Genomic DNA, 17,396 nt, shown 5'->3' with positions numbered 1-17,396 from the left:
CTTATTTCAATGGCATGATGGAAGTGTGGAAATGATATTTTCAGAATCTTGGATGGGGTTTTTGTGTTGGATCTCGTCAGAAAAAAAAAAAAAAGTCTCCAGTTATTGGACTCGTTAAGTCAAAAGTTAGTTCAAAAAGTTGCGTTGGAAATGACTCCTCCTGCAATTGGGATTTTCTGAAAGGTTGTCAACTCTATAATTACACATCAATGTTTTTTTTATGATTCACTTGGATTGAAATACTCTTCTAATAAAGTGATTCACAGCCCTAAATCGTCACCATAAAATCAACTTTTTTTTAATTTAAATACCCGAGGGCGACTATTTATAGAAATATTGTATTCCTAATGTGTGTAATAGCCTTAAATCCAACCCTTCAACTTTCAAAGCAGTCTAACAGCAAATCATTTGAATCTTTTCAGCAATCATTTTTTTCCCCAATTTGGCCTGCTGCTCTATCATCACCTCACGTTGACCTCCGTGGCGTTTCTCCTCAGACGAACGAGAGACGGGCGAAGGAGGCCAAGACGCCGCTGAAATGGCGGAGACCGAGAGCCGTGTCGAGGAGAGTGAGAAAGAGTGTGAAGAGCAGGTTCCGGAAGAGGAAGAGGAAAAGGAGGACACGGAAGAGAAATACCAAGACGTCCCCGCTCATCTGTCGTAGCTGCGCTGTTTGAAGGTATTCGCCACCACAAACAAAAGCTAAACGCTAATCGGCACATTATTTATCTACCCGTATTTATTTAGTCAGTCTTTGCGAGTGAGCTGCTATTTAAAGGCAATGGTTGCCAATGTTAAGACTGTCTTGAAGCAGGAATCTGAAACATGCCTATGTTAGTCACAGGAAATCAGGCCCAAGAGTTTTGCAATATTTGATTTTTTTGTGATTTATATTCAATGCGTTCATTTAGCAGTGTAAGATTTATTTCTTTATTTCCTAAAAGAGTTGGCACCGCTGTTTATTTTAATAGAAAATGAGCAGGATAATAAGACCACTCATCAGAGGTGACTTTAAACTGCCACTTTAAATGCCACGTGTCCATTTTTAGAAGTGTTTGCCAAATGTCTTCTCGACTGCATCTGCACTGACTTTCCTAGTACTTACTCGGCCTTATGGACAATGGCAGATGATGAGGTACTGTTAGTTTTAGGCTCTCTGTCTGGCTTCCATGCAGCTGTGTATAGAACGGATTTGTATTCCCTTGTTTACACTCCCGCTAGCGTGCTACTTTTCATTACCATTGTAAGTAAATATAGATTATTGCAAAATATTTCTTCCTGTGATTTTCATCTTTAATTACAGGACTGAAATGAACATTTTCGGTACACTATTGCACAGTGGTTGGGAATGACTGCTTTAAAGTAATTTTAGAGCTTATTGCTGAATGACCTTAGTAGTTATGATTGCTGAATGACCTTAGTAGTTATGAATTTGAATATTCACATTTAAATGACCTCAAATTTGTCGCTCTGCTAGATTAAAAAGCGACATTCTCCGATTTTCAAGACGCCGTGGCTGCTAAAATGAAAGTTTCTCGGCTGCAATGTGAGTACGCATGCTATCGTTTGAATCATGGTTTCACAATAATGACTTTATTTCCAACTTGCTCATGTAGAATTTCAAAAATATATTAAAAACAACAAGAATAATATGTGAGCTCAATATGAACTTCATTGGCAAACTGAGTTAAATCGAATCCATTGTGGCCGCACAATCAATCACGTTGCTGGCAAAACGCTCAGCAACAACGCAGCTTCAATTTTCGCATTGACAATCCATTTATTCCTTTTTTACTGTTAGAGTATGACACAAATTGATAGCCGGTTAGCATCTGTCAATCGAAAATAATATTGTTTCTGAATATTTGCAAACATGTATAGTACTCAAGATTATGTATTTGATATGACAGGATTAAAAAGAAAATACAATCACAAAAGCAACAAAATTTATTTCAAGTATGACCAGCGTAGATCGCGAGACGCGACGTTAGCCGTTAGCGCTGGGGTGTGCAAACTCCATTTCGTGGACCGTGATTTGTTTTTTTGTTGGCCCACACAGCAATGACTTTACCATGATTGATAAAAAACATGAAAAATAACGTATTAAAAAAAAAAAAACACTTCCTCGTTGACACCTCCATCTCACAAAGCCCAAATCAATCCAAAATGTCCACTCTGACATGAGACATGGAGGAAGATGTTCACAGCGTGTTGAGCTCGATTAGTCGACCGGCAAATACGGCAAGCGTGCCGATGATGCATACGGCCATGAAGACGCACAGCAGGATGTGATCCAGAACCATGGCCACAAACTTCCACTCCTCGGACGCCTGCAACCATAGCAAAGATTTGGAAAACACTACATCATGGGCCACAAAGAGGCAGTGACCCTCCATACCCAGAAGAGGGCGCTGTACCTATTGTACCGCAAACTATATCAACCTTAGTGGAGGTCTTTTGTTCTTACATTGTTGGACTCCTCGTCCGACTTCATGGTCTCTGCGATGTATTTGACGCCTTCGATGGCGCTGCGGACATCGGGGTTCTTGATGATGGGCGACTGGTAGGGGACGTTGGTAGGCGCGGGGTTACCTGAAGCGCACAATCCTCGCGTCAAATCACCTTCCCCTTGGAATCGTCGAGCGTCTTCTAACCTGAGATGTCGGAGATGTCCATGTCAGTGGGAAACAATCGCTTCTGCCGAATCTCCTGGCTGGGACGCTTCATAGTGGAGAAGAACATCATGTTGGGGATTGTTTCGATGAAAACCTGGCAGGAGCAAGAACAGCACACAAGTCGATGAGGATGTCTTCAGACAGCACTTTTCCAGATTGAATCCTTAACGTTGAAGGCTAACGCTGTACATCAGATGACCTGCCCTACCTTCCGAATCCAAGCGGGCATGGTGTGCGTGCTGGGCGAGCGGTGGTGCGTGTTGATGACAATGACGGTGATGATGATGGAGGCGATGACGAAGACCATGGTGAACAGCATGTACTTCCCGATGAGAGGCACCGCGCTGGACGTAGACGGGATGAGCTCCACGATGACCAACAGGAACACAGTGAGGGACAGCAGGACGGAGATGGACAGCGTCATCTTCTCCCCTGGAGGAAAAAAAATGCCCACGACTTCAATGCAGACTTGCGGCAAACAAATTGACTGATGATCAAAACCTTCATGTTCCCAAATATTGTCACATTTGCACACACCAGAGTCAGTGGGCAGATAAAAGACAAGGCCGGTGAGGAACGAGAAGAGCATGCAGGGGATGATGACGTTGACGATGTAGTAGAGCGGCAGGCGCAGCATCAAGAAGTGGTAGGTGATGTCCAGGTAGGGCGTGTCAGGACAGCACGTGTAGGAGACCCAGTGCTTCCAGCTTCGGTAGTCCTTTAGAACCCACTCTCCAGACTCCATGAAGTTGCTCAGGTCAGGACGATCGCTGTCCTACAAGTGTGCCAAAATACACTTCATGCATCTTTTAGTCCGAGTGATGCTAAAGTACTGGAAATTGGAAAACGGACCGGGTTGATGACGACTAGCAAGCCGTCGTACGTCCACGTGCCCAGCTTCATGCTGCAGTTCTGCAGGTCAAAGGGGAAATGAAGGACGATGATCTCGCAGTAGCTCTTGAATATGGCGGGCGGGTTCCACGTGATCTTGCCAGTGTGCTCCAGCAAAACTTTCGTCTCGTGAATGATGGCAAAATCGCCGTCGGCGCTGGCAAAGATGACAGAAACATCAGAACATCAGCTTCACCTACATCTTGCTGTATTTTTCAATATTTGACCTTATACAACTCTCAAAATGGGTTTACTTATTGTAAAGCACCAAGTCGGGCTTCCAAATGTCCAAGGAAGGGATTCGGATCTTCCTGATGCCGCCGTAATCGTCAGGGTTCCAATTCAAGTTCACGTCTGTCCATTGCTACATGTCAAAGTGAAAAGATGTTGATATTAAAGTGACTCAAAAGCTTCATGAGTATCAAATGGACTCTTGGTTATATGGTGGAATTCTTCATTTAAATTGACTGTTCAAATATTGTTCCTATCTCTTTTGGACATTATGTTTAAATGCAGTTATTAAAATTATTTAAAAAAAAAAAACTTGTTTTGATTTTGATGTATAAATACCAAAATTGAAATACAGCTTGATTTTCTCATTTGTCCGGAAAGAGTAAGCATTTCCAGTACTGACCAGGAGATGGCGATAGCGTGGCGTTTGAAGACAATGTAGTGTTCTCTACTGATTCATCAGCATCCTAAATTTCACAACTAACTTGTAGAAATGTGTTAGTACCAATCTGTTAATGGAAAAAAGCCCAATATAATTTTCTTTGAACTAGTGATTAAAATGAGATATTGTGACACCTATTGGCCAATTTGTGTAAATGCACGCATCAAAGTGTGCACGCAGGTGAGAAGATTAAGTTTGACGGGAAAGGAAAACTTTGTCAACCATACCTGCAGTTAGTTTGTTGTGCAACGTCACTTTACGATTTATAATGAATATTTACAAACGTTTTTTTTTTTTTGTAGTGAGTAGATCTTTGTGACTCGGTCCCCACTGTTGTAGATTATATATCGCGTACATGCACGTTTTAAACGAAGCAAGCGGAAACGTGGAAAGAAAGAAAATGGCACTGAAGTCATCTAAAAGTAAGTCAAACAAATTTTTGATTCCGTGTGCAAGCGTTGCTCTTCACTTTGATCGTGGCGTTAACTGTTGGAAAGAAAATGAAGGCTCGTATTTTTAATCGCAATTTGTTGCCAAAATAATCTTTATAGCTTCCAATTTGGGAAAAAAATAAATAAAATAAATAAAGCTCCTTTTATAGCAATGGTAAAGTTGTCAATGGCCTGGACAGTGATGCAGTAATAAGATTGCATTTTCTACTTTGCTGGTAATTTGCTATAAAGAGACTGTGACAAGGATGAAATATATTTCTCTATAGAGAATCAAATGTTTTTTTTTTTTTTTTTCCAATTTTAATTGCTAAGCGTAACATCCATGACCAAAAGAGACACAGGTTAAATATTTTAGCAAAGTGATGTCGTCTGAAAACAATTCTATAGTGAAATATTGTGAAACAATTGATACTATAAAACAATCGGAATCAACAGAACTATTTTTCAAAGAATGGGCTTGCTTACTTGTTTAAGACGAACGTTACTGGTCACAATCTGGTTGACTTCATCCTGAAGGACAGAAATGGAAATTGAAATGTATTTATTATTTTGACGTTGACCTTTTGTAGCCAAAGAATGAAATTCCCGTCCTGAGGTTATTGAGTTGGAAGCTAGTCTAAGACCAGTTTATCTTATAATTGCACAAATTTAATTCCCAATTTCTAAAATTTGGGGGCGACTTGCTTACTCACCACGTCGATGAGCTGGATGAGCTGCAGCCCCACGGTGACCACCACCGCTTCGCTAAAATGGTTGACTGGGCGCACCACCTTGTTGTAGCCGTTGAATAAATGATTCACCAGACGCGTCTCGTCCTCCGAGCACAGCGCCCGACCTGCGACACCAACCTCAGTGTGACATGACTGACAGAAAAAAAATCTGAATATCTTCACCAAAATGTATTTTCTCTCATAGAAAACACAAATGAAAACTGCAATATTGCAAATTTTGTGTACTGGCCATCTGGTGGCATCTCGGTATGTTGAAGGGAGTTGAGGAGTTCAAACATGGACGCCACCTTGTCATCATCGATGTTATTTTGGGCTCACGTTATAGCGCCTGATCTGACTAATGTTCAAGTCCCTGACTAATGATAGTAATGTTAGTCCCGTCAAATGCCGGAACCACCAAATACCCCCGCCCCCCCCCCCCCACCCCCATTTGCTCAGCTTCCCATCCGCAATCCGAGACCCCCACGGCTCGGAATGATCATGACAGACGTGGCGAAACAGGCGCATACTGATGGATTCAGTTGGGATCAACAAGAGGCCGGCCTTTGTTATCGCGGCGATGGAGAAGAGAACTTAATGCAAGCACTAAGAGGCTGCATATGATGAGGCAGCATGTGGCTCATTGCCAGTGATTTAAGTCGATTTTCAGAAGTGCTCCATTCATTTCAGAGGTAAATCAAGATGGGCAACTTTTCATGGGAATTTTTTAGTGGCTATCTTTGCCCATAAAACACAGAAGAATGGATCATGATGCTGTTTAGTAGCAAACTTGTGTGTATACAAATGTGTGTTATTTGTGGAATCAGCTGCTGGCGCACACGTACACACACATTTGCTGTGTTGTCTACTCTTGACTGTTTTCCAGAAAGACGGAGATACTTGTTATTCTGTCTGTCATGGTTTTTGATGTGGCCGCCCACCAAAATAGAAAAGGGGACGTGACCCCTCGTGCACTTGCAGTTGTCAATCAACAATTGGCCTCCACTCACATTCCGGACCGATTCCAAGTAAAATGGCACATGGAGCTTTTTCTGACACTTAGCTTCTATTCCTGCTGTTTAAAATGTTGTGAAATTGTTACCTGGGCGTAGGACAATAGCCATTGGGTTGCTAGCCAGTAGCATTATGCTAAAACCATTTAGCGTGGTAACTGCTCACCCCTCCCCTCTCGGTTTACCTGAGAAGAAAAAAAAGCAGCCTCCTGATTGGCTTAAGTTTATATCACGGAATCTTTTTGTTCACTTTTTCCCCTCTGAAGATCTTTTGGGTCGATGCTGCAGCAATGCGCTCGGTACGTCAACACCATCTCGTTGCTCATAATGCAACACGGCGGTGCAATTTTATCGGAGCATAAAACAACCTTTATAGTCCCGAACAGACAGGCCTCATAGAGTACGGGTGCAATTGACAATAGCTGAATAGATATTATTAATTACTTTTACATTGTTAAGCACGTGTTTAGGATGAACTATTGGGCCGTAAATATTATTGATCACATAAGAGAGCCTGCAAGGGGAACGTCTCCTGAGAACAATCAAGCGGGCAGAATCATGCAATTTGAATTACGCCCTGCCCTGGTAACGGCCAGCTAGTAAATATTGTTCGGAGCGCACGACCGACCGGCCGACAATAAAACAAAAAGGCCGTCCGGTGATTTAGCAACTTTTACGGCGTCTTTATCCGCTCGTTGGTGGCAAGAAACACCCGGCGTCCATTTTTCACGCAGCCGGCCCTGCGCGCTGAATCGGAAAATGTGGATGACATTAATTACGCTCGGGGCACTTGAATAATACCTGTGGAGTACATAATACTGAGATGCTAACCACAAAAGTAAAAATTGGGAATTGATTAAAAAACGCCTCTTAGTAGCCTAATGCTAACCCGCCTAACTTTCCTACCTCTTGTGCTTGACCCCAATTAAGCCATGCCCCCCAAAACAATAGAAAAATGGATCTGCTGAAAACACAATATTCCACAATAGTCTTATGTTATGATGTTTTCCCGTTAATAGTACCGTATTTTCCGGACTGTAAGGCGCACCGAACTATAAGGCGCACACTCAATGAATGGCCCATTTTGAAACTGAATCCTTATATAAGGCGCACCATTGATGCGTCATGTCAGATTTTTAATCCAAATCAAATCATTCTCCATTTCATCTTTTTTATTTCAACTTCAGACGCAACAAATGACTTTATAATCACAAAATAATGATCCATAGTCTTTTTGATTCATGATTCATAGTCTTCAGCGCGCCACTTATGATTGATTTCATGACACAATGCTTCGGGCTAGTTTAAATTTAGGAATTTGATCCATATATAAGGCGCACCGGACTATAAGGCGCACTGTCGGCTTTTGAGAAAATGTTAGGTTTTTAGGTGCGCCTTATAGTCCGGAAAATACGGTAGTTAACTTCGTTTTTACACTTTAATATCTGCAAACAGAACTAGAGAGCGACGTCAAACACAGCACGTCCTCTATTATTTTCCGTGGTGAGGATTTTTACAGCTTCCGAGTCCCCCCTTGCGTCCTTGTCCAAAGTGACTAAACGTCCGCCTTTTTCCGCCTTGTAAATCAGCGTGCGGCGGAGGACACCTGCTGCCCTGCCCTGCGCTGACGAAAGGCCTCAAATACGAACGTGGGCGAGAATGCTGACAATGCGGAGCTGTCGCTTTTCGGGAATCTCAAGGACGACGAGGAGGGGAACTCACTTGTGCGGAAAACAACAGGTTCAGCTTCCACTCTGTTGAGACACATGCTAGTAAATCTAAATGAGGATTCTGAGCAATTTTAGAAGACTAGTAGCAGGCGTGGTACCTCGACGAGTTTTTTTTTATGAGCCACAGTTCAGCTGATTGTGAATAAAACCATACATTAAACAAAAAGGATGACACATATGTTTTTAACTCCACTAGCACAATGCTAACATATTGTGAGAAATTGCATTGACGGGCTAATGAATGACATCACTGTGGCGCTTTTAACGTCTGATTTTTTTAAACACAAATGGTGCAGCAGCACACGTAGGTGAACAAAATTGAGTCATTATGTACCTGCTGCAAAAAAAAAAGAGTTGTATTACTTGAGTTCCCTGCAACAGAGTAGTTGTGAAATCTTGGTTTAAAAACTCCTACTGTCAGTAAATCCTGATGTGCAAACTGTTAAATTTCTTTCCGTTCTTTTTAATGATGTCATTCCTGAATGTCACTTCTAAAAAAGTATACAATGATGCAGTACTATTTTCACTCTTTCAAAAAATGAAATAATATTGTATGACAAATGAGATTCCTTTAAAGTGCCTCTAATGGATCTCGGAGATGGGACTGACATTTCACATGCTCATTCGTGCACTCACCAGCCATTGCGCAGACCATCCAGAACAGCAGCGTGTCAAACTTTGACAGCTTCATATCAGAGTTAGACACAAAACCTCGATAAGAGCGGAGGTGAAAGGCTCGCCTCCCGTCGGCCTCCGGGCGACTAAAGTGAAGCCGCAGCAGCAGCAGCAGGAGAAGACAGGAAGGCGGCTCTGGTTTCGAAGTCCACCCCCCACAAACCCGCCGGGACAGCATACACACCTCACAGCATGCTTGGAGACAGCTGGGAGAGTGTGTGCGTGTTTTCTCACTTTCAAATTTGGGTTTCAAACCACTGTTAAGGTTTGAAAGTTGATTTTCAAGAGAAATTCAGGCTTTCAAAGTACTGCTCAGTGGGTCGGGAAAACAAACCAAAAAAAAAATGATACTAACCGAAAAATTCTTCGAAAAATGCTGAAAAAGATTAATTTCATGTCTGGACAGGTAAAAATGTGGGGGGGGAAATTCTCGGGTATATCCGGAAATTGATTATCTGGCCTGGCATCTGGGGGTTCTAAAAATATTTATCTACTTCCACTGGTGTTTTAAACTCGGCTTTCAAATGAGCTTTTCAAGTCAGTTTTAATGTTTTAATGACCAATTAGGGTTTTGACTCAAGATTCCGAAACACTTTTGAGTTTGCAAACAGGAGGTGGAATGTTCAATTCAACAATGTGATTCTTTGCAGTGCAAGTGATGTCATCATTCTGTTGTGTGTGTGTGTGATTTAGCATCATGTGGACAACACAGACAGACAGACAGATGATGTGATGGATGACAGACGCGGAGGACAGCTGAAGGCTCACACTGCAGGAATGCGAGGCATGTGTACACACTCATACGCACACTGTCAGAAAAGTGAACATCGAACAACGGAATAGTTCCACCCAGTCACCGCTTTGCTTGCGTAGCATATGTGCTGCGTTTAAAAATAACATTTGGCTCTTCTCACCGGGTAGATGACACATGGATTGATACTTCATTCAACCCGTGAGTGGAAATGATGAAAATGCATGATGGCCATTTATCTTAACCTCACTTACTTTTTGGGGATTATTTTAGTTCTACTGCAAATATGAATTCAAAGCGTGTTGCCATTTTCAACGTCAATTCTTTAAATATGTAAGACTTAACATTTTAATTGAAGACGCAGTGACCGTCTTTAAAAAGCCCACTTTTAGCATAAAGTAGAAAACATATAAAAATTCATTTTTTTTTTTAGTGTTTCAAACCTGTACATTTTGAAAACAAACTGAATTTCGAAGGGTCGGTTTGATTTTCCAACAAGCTTGAACGCAAGACATTCCAACTACTGCCACTAGGTGTCAGTGCAGCACTGTAAAAGCACACCATACAACCAATCTTGGGACTTGACTGGCGACTTAACCAAATCACGCCACCCCATAGTAAGACCACCACCACTAGCAACACCGTTGAGTGTGTATTTTGTAACCAAACACACCTTTGACATCTCTTTCATGGCACTCTCCTAAAATAGAAACACCGCGCATCCCCTTTCTCGAGTCACCCGACTTGTAATATCCGCAGCGATTATACCACAACGCATATTTTAATTCTCCCCATTGTGACTTTGAATATTTCCTCCTAGTCCTTCAATACATCTGTAATATATTGCTGATAATATCAGTCCATTTTGTTCCTTGGCGGCGGCGGCCCCCTCTGACACGGCAGATGCATATCTGCTAGAAGTTCATTTTAACTTTCCTCTGCTGACAGCGGAACTTTCATTATGGTGTTGGGGGGGGGTGACGCAACAAAGCTTCCGAGTGTACAAAGCAAAGCTGAGGACTTGATTTGAATTTGACTTGAATGGCTTAGGTTTGACTTGAGTGTCAAAATAGGCTTGCCAAATTCCGTGAATTGTGTGACTCAAAGACCCGGGAAAATTCTCGAGATGTGACACTTCTGCCTTTTATGGGACAAACACGCCTAATTGAACGCGCCTGCTGGCTTATTGGAAGGAAGCAAGAAGATAATCAGACACAGATGATGTCCTCTGACCTCGACAACATTTGATTTTGAAAAGCGCTCTAGTGCATCACGAGGCTTTAATTCCCCCGTTGTTGACAGGGGGAAGAAACCTCCTGCCGTGTACATGAAATTAGATTACACACAAAATGCAGATTCTTGTCATTATGTGAGAGCACTGAGGCAGATGAAAAGAGGATGAAAAACGGCTTCCACTAAGAGCAATTGCTTTTAAGTACAGTATTTTTGCACGTTTGGTGAAGATGTGCTGAGTAAATTATTAGTGAGTGATATGAACACAATGATACAATTACCAGAGGGTGCTCCTTTCATTATTTATTGTGAGCCTTGTGTTTTTATTGGTGGATTCCTAGGTTATGTTTTTTAGAAAAAAAATGGTTTGGGTTTCAAGACTTAAGGGCACAGCAATGTAGCAATGTAAAACCTCAAAGCTCCTCGCAATGTTTTCATGTCGCTGCGTCCTTCCCGGCAACAACCTAAATCATCATGTCGTCTTCTTAAGACCTAAATGCAGCTTTGTGTTGTCCTCTCTTGTCCTCACAAGTCATTTGTAAAGACAAGATAATATCAGCATGTCTCTCATTCTGGAACATTCCCACAGATTGAATTTTTTTTTGAACGTCACAAGCAGAAGAAAAGTTGTCACATTTTCCACACACGAGATGAAATGTCATTTCTTTAGCTAGCTAGCTTTTTTTTTTAGTTCTCGCTTGAGCTTCTCTCTCTCAAAAAGGAACATCTCCGACGGAGACGATTCCCAACACAGACGTCCCCCTGGAGGCGCTCCAGGTGAGGAGACGATTACTCACGTCCCTTAATGCTAAGCGTCCTTGAATATTTTAATGAGGATTCTGGGTTATACGATTCTATATTTACTAAGCCTTTTAATTTACCTACATCCACAAGGTGCACCTCCCCGATGGATTAAAATGAACATTTGGGTGAGAGCTTCAAAGTGAGGAAGTATATTGGAGTGGTGAAGCAGCATGTGGCTCTTTGAAGGTTATCTTGTTTATGTAGAGGAGAAAAATATTTTTATTTTACTCAGAAGAACCTATGCTGGAGATAGTTGGCCATTTTGGGTTGAAGATGCCGGTGATACATGATTTTGACCATTCCCTTGCACTGGCAGAGTTAGAAGGGGGCCTGTGGGGGCACTGACCCCCCATCCCAGTTCCCAGGCCAGATTTTTGGATGTTTTCAAATTTTTCTTGGGATTTTTTTCACCATTTTCCACTTGTCTCATAGCCAATCGATTCTGAAAGTTGATCAGTGGTTTTCATACAATTATTTGGCTTTGTAAAAAAATAATATTCATTTTTTGAAAGCCATGCACCAGACAGGCCGCCAGATGCCCCCCCCCCCCCCCCCCCCCACCTTAGTACCAAGGTACCAAGCTGACCTTGTTTTGAATAATTCCATTGTCCTTTAGTTTTCCCTAAGAAAGGAAAATAATTCAAATTAGATTTTTTTTTTTTGTGAAGAATCAGAGTTCGTATTTCCAGTGACATACAAACCAAATGAGGACAAGTGATCATAAACGAATGTCTCCTTTAACCTTCTCATAGTGGGAAAATGAATTCATAACACTTCCGGCAACATGGTACGGTGTTGCCAATTTGGGCTGGAGCAGCGCCTCCATGTTTTCTAAAACATGTTTGACTTGACTGTTTCTTTCATACACTCAGAAGCGGCAGTGAAGCGACGTGATGAAAGCAGACAGTTATGACAAGCAAACAAAAGGTGGCAGACTGGGGAGTAGCAGAAGATACTCCGGAAAAAGCGAGCGAGCGAGTTGTGGAAGCAGTGGTTTGTGACACGGATGCGTTGTGATCGTCTTCGCCGCCTCGTCCCGTCTTTCCCCAGGGGGGCTTCGCACGTCTCTTTGTTGATCTATTTCGGTCGGCGCGGTGCTGAGAAATGACGATTTGGCAGCGTGAGAGACAAGACGGGCTCGGGGAGATCAATAACCTCATCAAGCCTCCGCTCACGTTCAACATATCGTGTCACTGAGCTCTGTCCAAATGTCACGGCTTCACTAACTTCCCTGGATCGATATTACATTATATGGAAGGCAAGGCGTATAGAGTAAATACAGCGGCGCCTCAACCTAAAAGTCATCCCGTAAACACGCTTGCAATTCAAAATACTACTTTGGGCTCACTCGTTCTGCTCCGGTGTAATTCCACCATTAACCACTAGATGGCGGTACACCTATTTAGTTTGAGTGTGCTGCCTAACTGAAAACAAGGCTAACAAACTTAGTGTGGGTGTATGCCTTAAACGACCTTGAGGAGTTTGATGGCGCGTGTTCCACCGCCGCCCCTCCCATCCCCTGGCGGCAAGCATAATTTCACCGTAATTCCCCCCGATCGGCATTAGAGATGCGAGCCGGGTCGCTTCGCTTGACCCGAGCTGTCAGCCGAGCAGCGTGTGACCAAAGAACAAGAGAGGGAAAAAAAAAAACCCCCTTCTAAAAACGATCTTTTCAATATGAGGGGAGAACAAGCACCAAGTAAAATAATAAAAGTGAACATTTGACAACCCCGAGGTGAGGAAGAACAACGGCGGCTCGTCTAACCTCAAAGTCGTATTTACCAAAGCGTGAGGAAGACGGAGGAGGAGGCGGCGAGCTCTGATAAAACGATGTTTACGTTTGGAATAAGCTCAGCGCAGACGGCAAACAGACGACGTGTGTAATCTTCACAAAGAGGAAGTTGAGTTTCGAGACGAGCCCAAGATAGAAAAATGGCAACGGCTGTAATTGAAAACAACAAACATCAAAGTCGTAGCAGAAGGAAATGCGCGTTCGGACTCGGAGAGAGAAGTCTGCCTTTCCAAAGATGACAATGCTTATATTTGATGAGCGCGGTTTGAGAGGTGGACTGAAGTCTCCAAAAGATTCGTGATTGCCTACACATGCCACAAGATGGCGCCAAAGCACTTTTTCTATTAGACAAGGCTATGGCCGAAATAGCTCCTTTCAACTTAGTTCCTCAAGCACAACGGTATCGAGATCTGTCTGTCTGTCCTTCCATGAGAGTGATGCCATTCATTTTGCGTGTGTATCGGCGACTGTTGCTCTCCATTATTCTTTTTTTTATAGTTTAGCCTTTGTAAACTTATGAAAATGCTCAAACTGTCTCAATTACTGGTACGGTATGCGTGCGCCTCAAATTTTGGCCATTCCTATCACTAGATTTGTGCTTGCTCTTTTCCACCCATTTTTTTTTTTATTTTCGATTTCCCTGACGCCCAAACTGTTTAGTGACACATCTGCGGTGTCAGGTTACCCGCTCTACCTTCTGCACACGATTACAATGCACATGAAGCTTCTGCTCGGCAAACAAACGCGGCGTGATAAAACATCCCGCCTGAATCAAGACCGATTCTTGTGATGTCGAACGGAACGTGACGAGGATTCCGATTTTTTTTCTCGCGCATTCAGGTCAAGTTTGTTCAATTTGGTTGGCTCGCTTCTCCTAATTTGGGCTGAAAGCAGCAGGATGAGAAAATGCTAGTTTATATTTTAAATCGGCGAGGGAGAGTAAAACAACACCAAATTAACAGGCAGATGAAAAAAATAATATTTTTTATAAAATATGTCCCTTAAAATATATTTAAAAAAAAAAAATGCAGTTTAGAATGGAATACAATGAGTGTCTGAAGATTAAGTTGCTAGTAGGTGATAAACATCAGGATTATTTTTTTTTTGCACCGGCTTTGCCGATCCTGTTAAAGCTACAAATAAAATCCATCACTTTTAGAGGATAACGATTAATCCGACCACATTATTCTCCAAAAGCAGTGTTTTCTCAGAGGCGGAATTACAATCTCCTGGCTTTGGCTGTCATGTTGTGGAGATCAAACAATCAAGGCCCAATCAGGGCGACAACCGACTTGCGAGCGACTGTCATGCTCCCTCCATCTGGTGCAGGCCAAGCGTGTCACCGCAGTAATAGTGTACACCGGAGAATCACTTTTTTTTTTTTTTCCTCCCCAGTCACGGATCACACGGAATTCTACCTTCCTGTGGCTTTGAAACATGGCTTAGCACAACAGGTTGTTTGGCATCAAATTGCTAATTTTAGTGACAATTGATTTGGTTGTTTTCAGATTCTTGAATGGGGACATATATCAAGGCTATAGAATTTGGATTGAAAGTTGAGAAGTTGGTGAAGGCATCTATCTCCTGCTGTCTACTTCTCTCTTCTATCTGTCTTGCGTGTCCATCCCTCATCTCATTTCATCTCCTCTTGCCTCTCGGCTCGGCTCGTCGTCCGCTCTAATGTAGCTGTCACTCATGCTGTCGCTGGCTTTCCAAAGGCTTCATTTCCTGCTGGGGATTCCATTAGCCCCCGCTCTCACCTGCTGAATTACCAGCCTCTCCTCGTCGTACGTCTGGAGACGCGGAGGTGGACGCCATCGGTGGTTGTGGTGCGCCGTGCCCTCCATTCCGCCCTAATTAACGTGCACGTCTGACTTCTTGATCACTGTTTGAGATCTGTATTCATGGTATTCATCTCCACGTCAACTTTGACCCGGAGAGACCCGCTCCTCCTGCCAAGTTCCTTTCACCTTCCAGTTGCTTGCTTACCTTTGACTCCCCTAGATGACCTCAATCCATCTCCTTCAAAACAAAATGGCGGAACCAATCCTAGAATTGATTGAAGTCAATCAATAGAAGTTGGGTTTTTTTTCATCGTTTGGGTGGGGGGGCTACTTATACTCAGGAGCGACTTATATACATATATATGTTATTTTCCACATTTTTGGGCATTTTATGGCTGGTGTGACTTATAGTCCGAAAATTACGGTATATAGAGTATAGGCTACACAACAAACTGATGAATAACTAGTTTTGAAAACAGAGATGAGTAAAAACTTCACATTTTTAAAAGATGAATGGTAATAAAAAAATGCTAGCAACATCTCTATTTTTTTCCAATTTTAGTATTGACACAAAGTTGATGCACAATTTTTCTTTGCGGGCCAAATCTAATTACACTGTGGGCCAAATTTGACCCGCGGGCCTGAGTTTGACACCGCCGATCTACGTGATGTAGCATGAGTTCTTAATTAACTCTCTTGTCATGGCGGGGACTTTTTTGTTTGCCTCATAGTGACTGATTTGCTTTTGTCCGACTTGTTGCTCCGTCCGTCCGTATGATTGGGCTTTGATGCATCAGCTTTGTACAAATCGAGAGTAGAAAGGGGACCCCGGGGAGCCCTTTAGTTGTGTTTTACTTGTTTTTTTCCTCTGCTTAATGGCGCTCCGGGTTATTGCAGCAATTCTTTCTCTCGGAGAGCAATGGAGAGTGGGAGGGAGGCTTGGCTTGTTGGCGCTCAGGCCGTCCTTGAGAACTTTTCCCTCACAGGCGCCATCATGCGCAGGCTCTGCAGTCACACTCGATGTGTTTCTCCTCAAGCACTTTGCTGATTGTTACACTTGATGATGAGCTTTTTATAACCGCCAAAAATAGAGTAATGCACCGGTGAAGGCCTTCGGTGGCCATTTTGACGAGGATAAGCTTTCAAAAGCATGATTGGCAGCTTTTAGGGATGTTTTGGAGTGCAAATAAACATCACTGTGATTCGAGGAACTCGATAGTTTTGCGCCGCAGTAACTTTTGGAGAAAGGTTAAGACTCGCATATGTGTGACTTACCTTTGGAAAATAACGTTTGTTGTGTCTTTGCTGTCTGCTGCTTGTAATTGATCACCATCCAAGTAGCTATCAGCGCGTTTGCATTATGATTACCCGACCGCTGCCGCCGCCGCCGCTGCCGTCATTCTATTATTCATGAGCGTGATTACGCGGGAGCAGATTACACGCTGACCCCATTGCCTTTGCTTTACCTCAGCTGTAATTTGGAAGCGGCAAGCAGGCAAGCAGGCAGGCATGCCACGAAAAAGACGGAAGCTCTCCCCGTGCCATCAATCTCGCCCATGTGCAATAATAGCTCGGGATGGAACGGGCCGGCCCCTCTAACGACGTCCCCCAGTATAGTTTTAAAAGACGTCATCTCTTGGATACTCTTTGACTCGCCGTTCACCATTCTTGACGGCCGTAACGATTGCCTAACTTTCACCCTGAAATTTGAATAACTTCTTCTAAAGTCGTCTGAAATTCAAAAAGTCCAGTCATGACAAATTTGGATTTTACTTCCCACCATCTGCTCAATAGTAAAGCATTCTGCTCTGCTTAAATTTGTCCTCGTCCTCTTTCGACATTTTCTTCATTTATACGTCCGTCGTGTGAAATTTGTGTATTTTGTCTTCTACTCGTTCCGTAAGTTTTCGGCTGTCAGTTCCAACGCTAATATTGACGAGACGGGCAGCAAACGGAGAATAAAACGTCCTATTTTCCTTCCTCTTGTTGCGCCAGCAGGAATCAAAGGCAAACTGTGCGTTTGCACGCCGACCTCCTTTGAGGAAGTAATGAGCCCAGTGTGGAGCCTTATTATCTGGAGAGGCGGAAGAGGTCGAGGGGGTGGTGGCGGCTAAGAAATCAGTGGGTGGTGACACTTTAGTTTGTCCTTCTTCATCTTTCAGGAGCCAAATTGAGTCAATACAGTGATGAGCAAAAATACAGACGGAATGCGG

At 43.0% G+C, this 17,396-nt stretch overlaps 2 protein-coding genes across 6 annotated transcripts in view; one reads left to right on the top strand and one right to left on the bottom strand.

The window, feature by feature from the left end:
- lnpk (lunapark, ER junction formation factor) overlaps positions 1–9,531 on the top strand; it is a 49,034-nt gene extending 39,503 nt beyond the window's left edge. For 3 of the 5 annotated variants that reach the window (XM_061285785.1, XM_061285786.1, XM_061285787.1), the window contains one exon: positions 498–1,271. In XM_061285785.1, the coding sequence (XP_061141769.1) occupies positions 498–664 (167 nt within the window). In that variant the 3' untranslated portion in view covers positions 665–1,271. Of the gene's footprint in view, positions 1–497; positions 1,272–1,477; positions 1,653–9,512 lie in introns of those variants that run through there. The other 2 variants (XM_061285784.1, XM_061285783.1) reach the window with 2 other exon arrangements.
- On the bottom strand, positions 1,933–8,939 carry LOC133158531 (acetylcholine receptor subunit alpha-like). Its single transcript, XM_061285789.1, has 10 exons — positions 8,781–8,939; positions 5,384–5,526; positions 5,157–5,201; positions 3,821–3,930; positions 3,528–3,723; positions 3,213–3,450; positions 2,884–3,107; positions 2,655–2,769; positions 2,468–2,592; positions 1,933–2,330 (listed from the first exon to the last, which is right to left on the bottom strand). The coding sequence occupies exons 1-10, from the start codon at positions 8,833–8,835 to the stop codon at positions 2,202–2,204; spliced, it is 1,380 nt and encodes a 459-aa protein (XP_061141773.1). The 5' UTR covers positions 8,836–8,939; the 3' UTR covers positions 1,933–2,201.
- Positions 9,532–17,396: the final 7,865 nt, after the last annotated feature.

This window comes from Syngnathus typhle, linkage group LG8 (assembly GCF_033458585.1).
Source record: "Syngnathus typhle isolate RoL2023-S1 ecotype Sweden linkage group LG8, RoL_Styp_1.0, whole genome shotgun sequence".
Taxonomy (NCBI): Eukaryota; Metazoa; Chordata; class Actinopteri; order Syngnathiformes; family Syngnathidae; genus Syngnathus; species Syngnathus typhle.
This window is presented reverse-complemented; position numbering and strand designations above follow the sequence as displayed.

Bases quoted from the DNA above. Each gene is read 5' to 3' on its own strand.
- LOC133158531 (XM_061285789.1), bottom strand. From the start codon at position 8,835: ATGAAGCTGTCAAAGTTTGACACGCTGCTGTTCTGGATGGTCTGCGCA. The intron at 3,724-3,820 runs GTAAACCCATTT...CATCTTTGCCAG, and splicing joins GACTTGGTGCTTTACAATAA to CGCCGACGGCGATTTTGCCA. The intron at 3,108-3,212 runs GTGTGTGCAAAT...TTTTTCCTCCAG, and splicing joins TTATCTGCCCACTGACTCTG to GGGAGAAGATGACGCTGTCC.